This window comes from Schistocerca gregaria, unplaced genomic scaffold (assembly GCF_023897955.1).
Source record: "Schistocerca gregaria isolate iqSchGreg1 unplaced genomic scaffold, iqSchGreg1.2 ptg000720l, whole genome shotgun sequence".
Taxonomy (NCBI): domain Eukaryota; kingdom Metazoa; phylum Arthropoda; class Insecta; order Orthoptera; family Acrididae; genus Schistocerca; species Schistocerca gregaria.
Window position 1 is genome coordinate 166476 of NW_026062097.1, and position 14761 is coordinate 181236.

At 39.1% G+C, this 14761-nt stretch overlaps 4 protein-coding genes across 6 annotated transcripts; 2 read left to right on the forward strand and 2 right to left on the reverse strand.

Annotated features, from left to right (window-relative positions):
- The first annotated feature begins 31 nt into the window (after positions 1-31).
- Positions 32-1498, forward strand: LOC126320448 (uncharacterized). Its single transcript, XM_049993941.1, has 2 exons — positions 32-429; positions 509-1498. Exons 1-2 carry the CDS (start codon positions 76-78, stop codon positions 1496-1498), a joined length of 1344 nt encoding a protein of 447 aa, XP_049849898.1. The 5' UTR covers positions 32-75.
- Positions 1499-1598: 100 nt separating this feature from the next.
- On the reverse strand, positions 1599-3198 carry LOC126320449 (kinesin light chain-like). Of its 2 annotated transcripts, none has more exons than XM_049993943.1 (4): positions 2995-3198; positions 2250-2812; positions 2002-2195; positions 1599-1922 (listed from the first exon to the last, which is right to left on the reverse strand). In XM_049993943.1, the coding sequence occupies exons 1-4, from the start codon at positions 3024-3026 to the stop codon at positions 1599-1601; spliced, it is 1113 nt and encodes a 370-aa protein (XP_049849900.1). In that variant the 5' UTR covers positions 3027-3198. The 2 variants fall into 2 exon arrangements, with proteins under 2 accessions (XP_049849900.1, XP_049849899.1); XM_049993942.1 differs by having other exon boundaries at positions 2250-2835.
- Positions 3199-8621: 5423 nt separating this feature from the next.
- On the reverse strand, positions 8622-9631 carry LOC126320478 (eukaryotic translation initiation factor 2 subunit 2-like). Its single transcript, XM_049993979.1, has 3 exons — positions 9546-9631; positions 9344-9416; positions 8622-9211 (listed from the first exon to the last, which is right to left on the reverse strand). The coding sequence occupies exons 1-3, from the start codon at positions 9615-9617 to the stop codon at positions 8622-8624; spliced, it is 735 nt and encodes a 244-aa protein (XP_049849936.1). The 5' UTR covers positions 9618-9631.
- A 2598-nt stretch (positions 9632-12229) lies between these two features.
- On the forward strand, positions 12230-14728 carry LOC126320380 (calphotin-like). 2 transcript variants are annotated; one of them, XM_049993835.1, is made up of 8 exons: positions 12312-12574; positions 12637-12663; positions 12729-12797; positions 12858-12923; positions 13000-13059; positions 13138-13206; positions 13273-14329; positions 14366-14536. In XM_049993835.1, exons 1-8 carry the CDS (start codon positions 12381-12383, stop codon positions 14534-14536), a joined length of 1713 nt encoding a protein of 570 aa, XP_049849792.1. In that variant the 5' UTR covers positions 12312-12380. The 2 variants fall into 2 exon arrangements, with proteins under 2 accessions (XP_049849790.1, XP_049849792.1); XM_049993833.1 differs by having other exon boundaries at positions 12230-12574; positions 13273-14728.
- Positions 14729-14761: the final 33 nt, after the last annotated feature.

Here is a 14761-nt window from a genome sequence, read left to right on the forward strand (position 1 = left end):
TTTTTTATCACAAACATTCTTTTCTAGCAGAGAAGAGAGACAAGTGGGATATCTCTGGACCCATCACACGGCACCATGCACCGCCTTCCCAGCTCGCTTTTAATACCCATCTTCCTGGTCCTGGCCGCGCACCCCTGCCTGTTGCCCGCCTCCAGCGCGAGACCCTTGAGCTGGGACCACCCCGTCTCTAAGATTGCCTTTGGCAGCTGTAATTCCGAAACACTCGATCAACAAATATTCCAGTCGATCGCAAATGCCAAACCAGACCTCTTTATATGGCTGGGAGACGCTATTTACGCCGACAGACCGATTTGGACAACATGGTGCTGCACACCGCGACTCGAAATAATGAAAAAAAAATATTCACTCCAGCGCGAAAGCCCGCCTTATGCTAACTTGGCCAAAAACGTCCCCATCGTCGGTGTCTGGGTACGTCCCTTTCCACCTGTTCTCTTCTGCACTAACACGCATAACTTCAGCTCCTAACATAACACGCAACCTGCCCCAGGACGATCACGACTACGGAGAAAACAACGCCGGCAAGTCATTCGCGTACAAGTTGGAGAGCCAACAACTCTACCTGGATTTCTTAGAAGAGCCGTCAGACAGTCCGCGTCGAAAAAACCCTGGTGTATACACCTCCTATGACCTTCCCGGCCCAGATAGCGACGCAGATATTAAAATTATTCTGCTAGACGTCCGATTCAACAAACCAGACCTTTTTGAAGGCGAAGACTTATTAGGAGAAGAACAGTGGCGGTGGCTAGAACAAGAATTGTCTCAAAGTCGCGCAAAAATTCACATCATTGGATCCGGTATTCAAATCTTACCTGACAACTTAATTATTCAGGAATATTGGAACACTTATCCATCAAGTAGGCGTAGGCTTTTCGAATTGTTCAAGACATATAAAACGCCGAACGTTCTCTTAATCTCTGGTGACGTTCATCACGCAGAAATACTAAAAATTCCAAATACATGCACACACATAGGCCAGGACGTGTACGAATTCACTTCAAGCGGCCTGACACACACCTGTACCAACTTGCTCGGCCCTGCCTGCAAATGGATTTTGAAACACATTCAACAAACGCCTTACCACATCGATAATAGCCATTATGTCGAACTCAATTGGGGAGAAATTTATATCAACTGGGACAAAAAAAATGTCACTCTCTATATACGTGACATCTCAGGAGATGCCGCATACAACCTGACCTATCCGTTGAATCAGGAAGTACAGACCTCCCTCGTTCATGAATCATCATACGACCAAGATAACTCTACTTTCTTCATCTGTGATCGACCAGCTAGATTCTATCACCAAATACCACTCAAATCTTGGCTCCAAATGTTTATTGTTTTGATTCTTTTCATCCTCCTAATAGCTTTTTCTGTATATCTTCTCATCAGAGAAAAACGAGCACACCCGCATTCGAAAAACAGTTATACTAATCTTCCCTGTTCAACTGACTCAACTAAAAAAAAACAAACCTAAAAAGTCAAGGTTGAATAAAAATTTTTACGTCACATATTTGTGTATTATAAATCCTCAACTGATTACTCGTTCAGTGGACCACTCGTCTGTCTGGTACCAATCATTGAGTTGAATTTGGCTTTGGGTTTCCAGCCGCCAATTTTGCTTTGCTCAAATTCAAAGCGTAAAAAATTTCGTCTATTTCTTCATGACCCTGCTCGTGAATTTGAGTTATTAGCTGGTACGCCTGTTCCCAGGCACTATTGGCTAAATCAAACATCTGGGCGCGCTCATATATCTGCGCAGACAATTGATAAGCAAGCGGCAAAATTGGAGAAGCTGGAAATCTAGACTCAAGCGCCTTAATACAGCGTTCAGATGCCTTGACCGCTGCGTCTAAATGATTGGTCGTCTTGTACAAGGCTACCAGATTTTTATGAACATCCTTGCAGTTTAATGACATTTAAAAAATAAAGTGTCAGGTAAATTTTTTGTATCAGTACTATCCCCCCTTTCATTCATACCAACAGAAGTGTAGCCACACTCTCATCACTTAGCAAACATCTTTCCCATACTTCAACTGCTTTATTCCAATATTTCTCCGACTTTTTAAATTCTCTCTGCTGATAGTGTAACACACCTCGAACGTTCAATACGTGTCCCAGCTCCGTGTTCAAAGCCAATTTTCTATGCTCTAATTCTTCTAGTAAATCAGACGCTGAAACGAGTCAGCACTCTCGGCCTATAAACAACCATTTTTCTCAGTACGTACATGTTTGTTTTTGCTTCAACTTCTGTTCTACTAGATCGACATGACCATTCATTATCTTCTCTGCGTGGTTCACCAGCGGAAACGCTTTTTCCAAGTCTCCCCTGTTACACCATACAAGCGCTAGTTTGTATAGTACAATTGCCACCGATGTGTGGTTTTCACCATCGCACTGCTTTCGGATTTCTAGCGCATCACTCAAATACTTCGAACACTCTTCATACATCTTTAGCTTCTCGTAGACTAGCGCTATACTCACCATGAGCGTTGCAGCTTCATTATGCCTCGCGCCCAAATACTTCTCAACAACCAATAGAGACTCCTTCAGTGACAAAATGGCCTCCTCATATAACCCATTAGAAAAAAAAATGTGTGCTTGTTCATTGTGTGCTACTGCCTCACTGGGAAGCTCTCCAGAAAGTAACGGCTTATTTAGCGAAGAAGACTTCTGGCCACCAAACGCTTTCGCCCTTTCGCTCTTTCCACTAAACATGCGTTTATGATGATTCAAATATTTAGCGTGTAGGCATAAGACGCCATTTTCACCAATCCGCGAACTCTGGAAACTAGGTTGGGTGAGAAACAATGGCTAAAAAAACGATTCAGTTATCGCGTTATGTCAAAAGCCAGCTTTTGAATACATATTAGATGTATGTTGTATTTATAATTGTTAAGATATATATGCGCGCACAAATGTAACAAACATATATGTATGCATCTTATATATACAGCTTACATGTACACATACGCGATTTGAAAAAGTATTGCTCCAAGGAGCATATGGCCCGTGGCCAGTCTCTATGATTCCGTAGCGGCAGTTTAATGACATGTATGTACGAGACAAAGAATGAGGTATCACCATAGTGCTGATTCGTGGTACAATGAAAGATGATACGCGCATCCTGATGAGAAAATGCAACCCTCTTCAAACATTTAAAATAGCTAAGCTATATATGAAGAGTGCCGAACAACAGAAAGCGAAATAATAAGATTTAATTCATCATACTCAACGCACTTTTTTTTTGATCACTGTTTTTTCAAATTTTTTAATGTTATCAGTCGACCATATGTGAACCAACCCTTTCAATCAATCCTCGGTCTAAATAATAGGTATCTGCTCCACCCGACGTTTGGACTGGCTGGCTCTACTATATCATCCTGTATTCGACTTCCTTCTGAATTGGCAAAAACTCGAAATTTTGTCCATTCATTTTCCGCTTTTTCGCTCGGAGTTTCTTGTTGAATTTGATCTTTTTTTTCTTGCATAGGGCAGCTATCTTGAACCCGCTGCCCTCGCTCCCATATAAAGAAAAATGGGCTCTCTTTCGTACAAGCGGGTGCTGCGCTTAAACTGCCCCCGCTTTTCAAAATACGTAATTGCTCTAGCTTGACTAGCTTAGAAATCAGCTTTTTTTTGGCCTGAATTTTGGATTCCTGTTCTAATATCTGTTTGCGCTGAATGCGCAAACGCTCGTTCTCAGCACGCGTAGCACGATCTGCTTCAATGCGAGACTGTTGCCAGACGTCAATCATTTTCTCGAGAGTTGGAGCACGTAATTGCTCTAGCTTTTTTTGTTTCTTCTTGTTTCTTTTTGTTTTTTTGTTCTTCTCTCGCTTACTCATTTTGCTCTGGACGACGGCCAAGTTGGCAGGGTTACTTTTTAAAGGTTCGCTCAATTTTAACTTTTCTTCATTCAGTTTTTCTAGCCTTTCTTTTTTCGCCGGCGTGTCCGGACATTTGAGAGCGTCTATTTCTTGGTCGATTTCTGCAAGCCGCAATAAGCGATTTTTGATTGCAGACGGCTTCCAAATGGGGCTGTCTAACGAACGCTCTGTCTCTGAGACCAAAAAATTATATTTACAAGTAAATATCTCTGGCCACCAATTGTCCGGTGGTGGGAATGAATACATATTGTTGATAGGTATGTCTGATACATAGTTGACAAGATAATAGGGCAGATTATCCTGAGTCTGAGAGCAATTTGTTTGATTCATTACTGGTATTGGATACATGTTTCTTCTTTCACATTTTTCAGTATACCCCTATATGGGAAATCCGAAGGTTGAATTGACCAAATAATTTTTTTTGTCGTATTGTGAATTTGAAAAATCACATTTTAGCAGACCAGCTTGTTAAATTTTCTTATACACACTGTCCATTTGTCTTTTTTAGCGTAGTCTTCATCAGCGTCGTTTATAACTTAAATGCACGCGTTCCCATAATATCAATCTGCCCACTAAGATACATTGGCGGTGATCATTCAAGTCAAATCGAACGTTTTAATGTTCGAGGCGTCGACTAGATCTAGTGGACACTGTGTTGCTCACATTTTTGGCGTCCTCCGAAAATCGGCTTTTAGTGTTCATGCCTTCAATTTGCAAAATATTTTTTTTTGAATATAATTTTTTGTGCAAAAAAGTTAGCCATCGTGGACCTTGATTTTATGTTTTAATATGAGTGAATCCCAACTTGTCGATATCAATTCTGAGTCATTATTTGGATTCCAGCAGACATCTTTTATTTGAGCACTGTGTCGGAAACGGTATATGATAGCGTCTCCTGTCTCATCATTCTCTGCTGCTTTCCAAGGCTCCCAAATGTCCAATTGGCCGCTATCACATCCAACAGCCAAAATATCATACCTCGGGTTCCATGCTAGGGCCTTTACAGGGGCGTCGCTTTTCTTATTGAATGCGAGGACGCCGCTCGGCTTTCTGAGATCATATATGGCAATCGCGCCAGATAGAAGGCCGACGGCCATCAAATGCGACTTTGTGGGGTGAAACGCGATTTTTGTCACAGTAGGATCGCAACCTAATCCTTGCACATTTAGCTGGAGTGCATAAAGTGCCAATCGTATGTCCCAAAATTTGATTGTCTCGTCGAGCGAAGCCGAGGCTATCAAAGATAGAGACCCAGAATCCCGTTCTTGCGTCGAACTTGACATAGTCGTCACTCGAGAAGAATGAGACCAATTTCGGACGGCTAATGCTTTGGCATTTGATTCTTCTAGTTCGAGTAAGCGTATGCTGTGTTTCGCATCTGCGCTTGCGATATAGGGTGTAGAATGAGTTGTTGATTGAACGCATGTTATCGCATTGACTGTATATTCATGCTGGTAGATAGCTTGAAAAGAAGAATTTGGCCAGGAGGACAGTGGCACTTCCAGCTGGTGGAATACATCGGGTGAGTCAGTGATAGTCGTCATTGAATTAGAACCGTCTAGTTTTAGCAATAGAAGAGATCCAGTTTGCGAACTGATAACAGCCGAATTTAAAGTTGATAAAAAAACAAATCTGATTTAGACATCCATATTGGCCAGAACTACAAGCATATTTTTTGGCTGATTTGAGTTGCGATTTATACAGTTCTATTTGGTCTTCCGATTGCAAAGCAACTTCCTCGAATCCTACGCCCACTTGAGGAAGGAGGTGATTTTCATAAAAAGCTACCGAGCCAGACCAACGTGATCCCCCTATTCTTCCCCCGATAACTACCCAAAGAAGTGGGGGCTTTTCATAGTGACATAGAGAAAAGATTTGCATAAGGAAGTATCAGTGAAGAGTCAATTTAAGGCTAAAATTTGAAATTTTTTTTAGCTTGCGATCACAAAATTTTTTTTCTCGGAGAACGAAATTATTTTGATGTCCGCTCTTTTGCCACAGACTTTGCTTTGTCGGAGGACTTCGTATTGGCCTCAAAAACACACGCCGATATTTAGAAATAGTATACGGTTTTCCCGAAGCCACTCAGTCCGCCGTGACATTGCCTGTTTTAATTGTACTTTAAAGCTATTGTAGATGGGTGTCCAAAATACGGAGCGGATCGATTTAAAAGAGCAAATGATTGACTCATTCGTTGATAACGCGTTTTGTAGACTTGAAAAAATTGAGGCATTATGCATCCCTATCAAATAAACAAATATCTAGCAAAACGACGCACGAAAAAAGCCTGGTGGATTCCAAGCCTTCTCCTTGGATCGAGGCAATAAAAGAGGGTGGATGCGCAGAAGAGGGCGAATCCGGTTACGACGAAGAACACGAAAATACTAGATTGGAGACTTCATATTTCGACCTAGACGAGGGCGTATTCGAACACGACGTGGCCGATTCTGAGTATCGTAACGAATCGGCAGATGAGATGGGAAGCTCTGTTCAGAAAGAAAATTTAAAAAGAGAAAAAGCAAATCTTGATGAAGCCACGAAGACAAAACAGACTGATAGTACCTATGAGTCTAAAATAACTCAGAATGCATCTGAAAAAAGGCTTTTGGATCTTATAGAACCCAACTGTTCTATAGACTTCAACTTAGCTCAAACTACGCTCGAAGAATACAACGCAAAATTGACCCTTTTTCAGAGAAGAGGACAGAACAAAGCGGCTATGTTGCTATATGAAGAAATGCTGGAATGCTCTATAACTCCAAATGATTGGACACGTGCAATTATGCTTCGTGTATTCTGCCGTATGAATAAATTGGCCGAGGCGGAAGAGTTATTTGAACATCATCTCAGACCTAAATTGAAAATTCCGCATTCACCATCTAGATCTAAGATAGAGATACGTCTAATTTCAGAAGTAGTGGGTGCAATGATTGTCTTATATGCTAAAATGAAGGCTTACGACCAAGCCATTCAACTGATACAAACATATTTGGTCGACCAAAACTTGAATCCAACTATTTCGAATTTTTCACCTCTATGTTGGTCTGTTTGCTCCAGAGGAACTACTTCACAAGTAGAAGAAGTTTTCGAGAAAACAAGACTGTACCTCGGAAGAAACTGGATTCATCCTTCTATACTAATCCCTTTGTTGAGCTTTCATGTCAGAAAAAATGATTTCAAATTGGCAGAAAGAGTTCTTGAAGAATTTGAATACAGCGATGTCAACTTGTCAATGTCACACACTTATGCCATAATTCTTCTGGCGTTGTCCGCCGACAACATTATGGCATCCTTGATCTTGCGAAGACTCAACGATTTTCATGTGGCACATCAGAAGAAAATCTGTCGATCAACTGGTAAGGAATTCAACGCGTCCATGATTATCGGGTTAGGTGGAATCTATAAAAACACTGTCATTGATCTGAACATCTATCACAAATTCATGAGAAGGCTTGCCAGTACAGCTATGGAAATTCGTAGATGGATTGATAAACTAAGAGCAGATGACCTCATCCCAAATATGGTGACGTATAACATTCTTCTGGAGATCATCACTCAACGTCCGGAACGGTGGAAATACACTTTAATTGAAGATTTTTTTATTGAAGTGAGAAACAACAATCTCGTCCCCTCAAATATTACCTACAACATTCTGATTCGGTTCTATGCTCGTCTTAATGACCGAGATTTAGTCTATCGTTGGATCACCCTTTTTCGTCAAAGACTCGAAAGTTGGAGTGCGCACGATTACGATGCGATTGCATTCGCTTATGCGCGAGTCGGGCCCATTGAAAAACTTCTAAATACCGTCGATGAAATAAAAACTCGAGACCTCCGCATTTCAGTAGTGACAACGAACTGTATCCTTAGAGTCTATCTTTGGTGGGAAAAATTTTACGAGTTCTACGCCCTCTTCTCATACGCTATTTGTCATGATGTTTGTCCAAATCAGGACATTTTGTTGGAAATGGTTCATACTTTGTCTATGGAATCAGGAAGGTTCGATAAAATCAAGTCACTGACTAACTTTGCCTCCAAAAAGCAACATCACCAACGAATAGCTCTAGAAATTCATAAGGTTTTGACCCAACGTAATCCTCAATATCTGTCCACAATCTCTTTAGAATATTGGAAATACCTTCTTGATTCTCAAAAAAACATTTCGATTATATGCGGAATCACTCACCAATCATTCAAACTCATATCGGATCCTGATTCAAGGCTGACATTGGCAAGGCACTTCTTACAGTCTCTCGACTCCAAGTCAGTTCAATATAAACAAAAAATAGAATTTTGGCAAGAGAAGCTGTCAAAAGAACATCATTTCCCTGACATCGAAGCACAGTTTGCTTCATTCCTTCAAGATATTCTATTGGCGCATCAATCAAGTGATCCAAGAAAACTTAGCAAATCGGCTTAGTAAAACGCGTACCCCTCAGAAAAAAAGTTCGACGAAGTTGTAACTATATGGCCATTTTGACATATATATAAACGATGCCTAAAAACACATCAAAAGAATGAGCTGAGCAACCGCTTTCTTCAATGGTATCTTCAGCTAAGCCAGGAAGAGCTGCTAAAAGCGGAGCCACATATACCACTTACTACATGTTAAATGCTGAATTCGTGTATATTTGAGTGGGTGGAATGTACATTTCAGATGTGCACTGCCATATAATGTACAATAGTCTTATGACCGATCCTATAAAAAAACTATGCTTTTCGACGTCTGGTTTGAACACGGAAGCCTACACACGCGAGACAGATAGAAGGGCTTGCTCCGCAGTCCTTACAGACCTTATATAGTATGCGGTTTTCTTTTTTCAAATCTGTGTTTCCAGACCGACATGTTCGGCACGCCACATAATCCGCAATATACCGACGAAGCACAGTTTCAAGCTGCTTTCCTTGAAATCGTCCTTTAATGATCAATTTGTTATCTCCTGCAATAGATCCCGTCGCACCCAGCTCAGTCAACACGAACTCTAGCACATGCTCTGGCTTTCGATTGATACTCTTGCAGTTGCTTACAAAATTGACCCAAGCAATCCGCTTGGTGCCAACCTTTCCCACTTCAGGTGGCTCAATACTTTTTTTCCTCCCCTTAAACGCATCCAACCCTTTATCTGCAACTATCAATTCGCAAATGCGTACAAGCAGCTCTTTGTATTCGTACTCGCGATCTGAATCCGTCCAGTTGCTACTGTGAACCTTGGACTCCTCACTTAACTGAGCAGACGAAGCGTCTTCAGCATTATCTTTTTTGGAATCTTCAGAACTATTGATACTCAATGACGCCAAAGCTGAAATCCAATTGTGGTCAATACAAGACCTAAAACATATTATGTACAACCTGTACAACATTCATTTCTATATGTATAGCAAATACACACCAACGCGTATGTATAGAGCAAATGTAAGTATGTGGAACATACCATTGGTCGCTGCAGTAACGCCCGTTTTCTTTTTTCTCTTCTTTTTTGTTGGGTCGAACCCAAGATCATTTTCCTGAATTTAAAAAAAATATGGTGAGAATGTCTACGGTATGCAGAGGGCTCACATTTTAGTTATTTGTGTGCACAAAAATTGTATACACACAAATCCCGGTCAGCAATTCTTTTTTATTAGGCTGCATACTGCCGATCCTTCTTTCAATGATACTTTTTCAGCAAGTTTGGGTTCACTCACTATTGCGTCGGAGTCGGTCATAAGTTGAAAAAAAAGTGAAGGTAAATCCAGATAAATAAATTTATACAATTCATCTTCTTTTTAATTTTTTGATTTTGATATCTGTGTGTTGTCTTCAACTAATTCACACTTATTTATTGAGATGAATAGCATATATACATTCTGACTTCACCACGAAGTTAACCCTGCCTTTTTTTTTGAGATTCACCAAGAGCCGACATACACTCAAGTCCCGATCATGGGCTGAATGCGGTGGCATCTCCTATTCCTAGGAGGTTTTTAAATGCGTCTCGGATGAATTGGACAAGGCCAGAACGGTGTGTTGATATACACGTATATTGTTTGCACAAAAAAAAATTCACCCGGGGCTAGTTGCTAATTCGCATATAGACCTAAGCTAAGCTGTAGTCTAAAAAAGATGTCACAAGGCCCTTACAGCACGCTATACGGCTGGCTTTGAGCAACTCAGCATTTTTACAAAAAAGATGTTAGACTTTTTGAGCTGTCGAGGTTGATTCAAGAAAAAACGGATTTATATCTTTGGTATCTGCAACCGATATGATTCTGTTTAAATAATATTAAGTGTGAAAAAAGATTTAAACTCTTATAAAAATGCAATTTTGCGTATAAAAAATAGCCTTATATAGTTCATCGGTTTTTGCTAAATGTGCATCCAGACAGCCATAAATAAAGCTAATTCTTGTTGGGAAAGAAAATGTGTATTACCAATTTTTTTATTGAAAGTCTGAACAGAGATTCACTTCCTAATGGTAGCATAGGTTCTGGGATTGTTCAATTTTTTAGGCCTTCAGTCAATTAAAAAAAATTCAAGAACTGTTTTTGGCGATTGAAAAATTGTGAATTGTTATTACTTCAAAATACGACAAATCAGTCTACGAAGGAGTGATTACTTTGTTATTGAGATCATCTTTCGTTAGATCCACTAATTCATGTAGTACCAAAAATAGCTCACTTTTTGAGGCGTAGCAAAGATATAAAAATTTAAAGTTATCTGTAGTATGAGTTATCCTTAAACAATTACTTTTTGTTTAAAACTTTCGCGGTCAGAATCAGTGGCAGCAGCTTTATTCTGAATTACTTTTTTAAAATGAAGATGTCTAATGGACCCCCACGAATTCTCTATATAAAAAATATAAAGGTTATTACGCTTTGAGATATTTAATCTAAAAACATATTGTAAGACCTCTTAAATTTCATTATTACAGTCCTGTCTAATTCAATAGCCGTTTTTTAATTCATCTGTAATAATATTATGGATGATTCTTAGACGGCCTGTAAAAATTTGTAACTATGACAGCTTCTGAAAACAATTTCAAAAGTTGATTTCGAACTACCGCTTGAAACTATTAGACTGATTATTGAGCACTTCGATACCTGCATATACATGAATGGTATAGTTATATGTGTGTATATACAAGCGTCGATATTATGTTACTCGAGAAACCACTATATTAAAATCATAAAATTCTTATCTCAATATCTTTACATAAAGTGCTTCAAATTCTAGAAGTGGCGTCCTTGATTCATGCAGGTTCATTTTTTTTCAGTGATTCGAAGAGTTCAGGAGGATCGCCAGAATCAGATGCTCTTAGTGTAATTAGACTCCAGAGAGAACTGATTCAAATTTTGAGGATGACCAAATTGTCATTAATGAATTGTATGTCATATAATATTTTCTTTGAAAAATGCTTCCGTATAATTCTAATGATGTTTTTTTCACCGTAGCCAAATACACTTACCAAGTAATTACAAAGTGAATTAACCAAATTTTCAATTACAAGAAAATCCAAAAATAGAATTCACAAAGACGTTTAATTTTTCTGAATAAAAAAATTTCGCAAACGAGCTCAGTTCTTAATTCCAGAAATCTAATGCCATCATTCGATGCAAAAAAGATACCTGGTTATAAACCAAGTTTTCTATGAATAAAATGACACTATCTGGTAATTCAGTTGGTTATATACAAATATTTATCAATTTTTAATACAAATTTCGGTCAAAATAAAAAAGCAGTATCCAACACCGAGGATAAGCTGAACTAATTTATTCTATTCAAACTAAGAATGACGATACCATAAATATGCTCTGTTAGATTGATAAATTTCTCAATCTTCATTTTCGTTGTTCGCCTTAAAAACCTTGTGTTTACATAAATCCATACATTCAAAAAAGCGGTTTCTGTTCAAAGTTCTGGATGCTATAAGTGTTTTACATCAGAATTTTTGTGAAGTTATATAAACACGAAAATTACCTAATATCTAAGTATTTTGTCTGGCCAGATAATGGAGTAAATATCGGAGAAAAATAAATAAACAAATAAGAGCACAATTTCGAAAAATAGAGAATTTGTTTAGCTAGATTAAGAATTTATGCTCTAGAGAAATTTTTATACAAATATTGGTATTTAGTTCATATTCTAGAATTTAATAAAAATTAGTTAAAATCATTGTAACCAATCTGGAGAATTCAAGATATAACTACTTAAAATAATAATTGGATATTTGATCAAACAATAAATTTTTTTTTTTCTTAAAAATTAAGTGTTTCACAACTTTTCATGGTCAGCGAGCGATCCAAAACAAAAAAATTATCTGCATTTTATCGCATAAACCATAATATGACCAAAGTCTAGGAAAAAAATAACTAAGAAATTGGAAGATGGAATCAAAAACGAAATTCCGCAGCGTTATGGGCAGTATCATCTAGCCTGACGAAGCCAGCAAGCGAACAAAGTTTTCCGATAGAAACAGAACATAACTCAAGATGACAAACCTAAAAAAGCAAATTTTGTGTGGCTTGTTATTAGTGGTTTTATCCACTCTGTGTTTCGCACACAACTCGAACTCTGGCCAGGAATTTTTCTTCAGGAGCCTGGTAAACCATTTCCCACAACTACAAGATCAAGGCTGGACATATGATAATGTGGGCAACTATTGCAATCTTAATGGGGTAGTCTGGTATGTAGATTGGAAAATATTCAATGTTCTCTCTGACAGAGGCTAACAAATGCACCTTACAGTAACGAAGATAATCAAGTAAGAGAGATGTACGAAATATAGAAAAATGGGCTTTAAAAGTATGAACTTGTCTAACAAAAACTGTCCAAAATAGATATTTGAACGTTGACAAATTGAAGAATTCGAGCGGTTTCATCAAAAATGTGTGCCAAAGTGCAAAGAAGTGCGTAAATATATCATGAAAGATTAGGATAAACAAATTCAATTAATTATGTTATTATAGTGAAATAAGCAAGGCTTACAGAAACAGCAAACGAGCCGGTCATCCTCATTTGAACATAGACGTACAGTACGTTAGATGATAAAACAAATAGTGGGTGTTTAATGATAAACGAGAGAGTTAACAAATATGTATCCACATACAGAGATGAAATGGTCATGAATCTCCTACAGTACTGCAATTTTATTCCCAGTATTGAAAAACTGTACGTTTGGTTGCGCTAAACTCCGTAGACTCCGAAATTTAGAGGTTAAACTGATCCTAATTGTTCAAATGTATTTAGAGTTATTTATGACAACAATGATCAATTAGAGTGCTACAATGAAGGCTTCAATGGCTTGCGTTTCCCATGGTAAGTAATAATGATTTATGGTCCTCTCATAAATGTTAAAAAACGTACTGACTAAAAATCTATTAGCTACATATCTGGAAACAGTATGCCTGAGTGCAACGATCATGACTGCAAGATTTACTTCAGAAGCCGACCAAACCAAGATGCGGTAATCAAAGCGAGCTCTAAGTTCTACGATCTAAGTGATGTCGGAACGCCCGTAACGCTCAGCGCTGTAAATCAAAACAGTAACATAAACACGACACCAGTTGAATTGAAGCGTGTTGAACCACCCCCACAAGATACTGTTCCTCTCAGCTTAACGAGAGTTCCTTTCCAAGAAATTCAAACCGCTACTACGAATACGGCGACGGTAGAGACCACTTTCGTCCCTGTCGGTTTTCAAACGGTCCAAGTTCCAGTGGCTCAAGCTGTCGTTCCAGTGACTCAAGCTGATGTCATTCCTGCAACCCCTGTTGACGTTGTACCTGTAGAAGTTATTCCAGTTGTACCTATTGCACCTGTTGCGCCTCCTGTAGAACCTGTCGTTATTGAACCTATTCCTCAAGAACCTATTCCTCAGGCTATCCCTGTTGCTCCAGTCCCACAAGAACCTATTTCTCAGACTATCCCTGTTGCTCCAGTCCCACAAGAACCTATTTCTCAGACTGTCCCTGTTGCTCCAGTCCCACAAGAACCTCTTCCTCAGGTTGTCCCTATTGCTCCAGTCCCACAAGAACCTCTTCCTCAGGTTGTCCCTGTTGCTCCAGTCCCACAAGAACCTATTCCTCAGGTTGTCCCTGTTGCTCCAGTCCCACAAGAACCTCTTCCTCAGGTTGTCCCTATTGCTCCAGTCCCACAAGAACCTATTCCTCAGGTTATCCCTGTTGCTCCAGTCCCACAAGAACCTATTCCTCAGGTTATCCCTGTTGCTCCAGTCCCACAAGAACCTATTCCTCAGGCTATCCCTGTCGAACCTATAAAGCCTGAAGCTATTCATATCAATCCGATAAGCATAGAGATCATTCCTTCGCCTGTCAATGAAGAGCCTATAGTGATCGATGCCATTCCTATTGATATTGTCCCAGTTCAGCAAGTTGTTGAACCAGTTGTTCAGCCAGTTGTTCAGCCAGTCGTTGAACCAGTTGTTCAGCCAGTTGTTCAGACACACGCGAGACAGATTGTTCAGCCAGTTGAAACGGCTGTTACCCAAGTACCTCAAGCAAACCCAGTTGTTTTGGCCTCTAGTGCGATATCGACAAATATTGGCTTGTTGAGCTACAGCATTTGGCCCATGATCATCGCATCCTTCATTATTAATTTTGAATCTGTTTCTAGTATCATGCAGTAGAGAGATAACTCTTGGCCTCGAAAAAAGAAACTGAAAAGGTAAATTGACCGAGATAGTTAAACTTGATCGAATGAATCACAAAAGGATGAAAATGTTCACTATTCCTTAATAAGTTATGGATAGTTTTAAATGACTAAATGTAGTAGTAAATACCCCATACGAATAAACGCAAAAAAATATGTTTTGTTTCGATATCAATTCAAAATTATTTCTTAAGCAATAAAT

What these genes read in the sequence shown, in the direction of transcription:
- LOC126320448 (XM_049993941.1), top strand. Translation starts at nt 76, where the DNA reads ATGCACCGCCTTCCCAGCTCGCTTTTAATACCCATCTTCCTGGTCCTG. An exon ending in TCCCCATCGTCGGTGTCTGG is followed by an intron (nt 430 to 508) that starts GTACGTCCCTTT and finishes AACCTGCCCCAG; the next exon opens with GACGATCACGACTACGGAGA.
- LOC126320478 (XM_049993979.1), bottom strand. Translation starts at nt 9,617, where the DNA reads ATGACCGACTCCGACGCAATAGTGAGTGAACCCAAACTTGCTGAAAAA. An exon ending in CATTGAAAGAAGGATCGGCA is followed by an intron (nt 9,417 to 9,545) that starts GTATGCAGCCTA and finishes TTTTAAATTCAG; the next exon opens with GAAAATGATCTTGGGTTCGA. An exon ending in CGTTACTGCAGCGACCAATG is followed by an intron (nt 9,212 to 9,343) that starts GTATGTTCCACA and finishes ATTGGATTTCAG; the next exon opens with CTTTGGCGTCATTGAGTATC.
- LOC126320380 (XM_049993833.1), top strand. Translation starts at nt 12,381, where the DNA reads ATGACAAACCTAAAAAAGCAAATTTTGTGTGGCTTGTTATTAGTGGTT. An exon ending in AATCTTAATGGGGTAGTCTG is followed by an intron (nt 12,575 to 12,636) that starts GTATGTAGATTG and finishes TGCACCTTACAG; the next exon opens with TAACGAAGATAATCAAGTAA. An exon ending in AATGGCTTGCGTTTCCCATG is followed by an intron (nt 13,207 to 13,272) that starts GTAAGTAATAAT and finishes AAAATCTATTAG; the next exon opens with CTACATATCTGGAAACAGTA.
- LOC126320449 (XM_049993942.1), bottom strand. Translation starts at nt 3,147, where the DNA reads ATGCGCGTATCATCTTTCATTGTACCACGAATCAGCACTATGGTGATA. An exon ending in GCAATACTTTTTCAAATCGC is followed by an intron (nt 2,836 to 2,994) that starts GTATGTGTACAT and finishes TCGTTTTTTTAG; the next exon opens with CCATTGTTTCTCACCCAACC. An exon ending in GTTGAAGCAAAAACAAACAT is followed by an intron (nt 2,196 to 2,249) that starts GTACGTACTGAG and finishes GACTCGTTTCAG; the next exon opens with CGTCTGATTTACTAGAAGAA.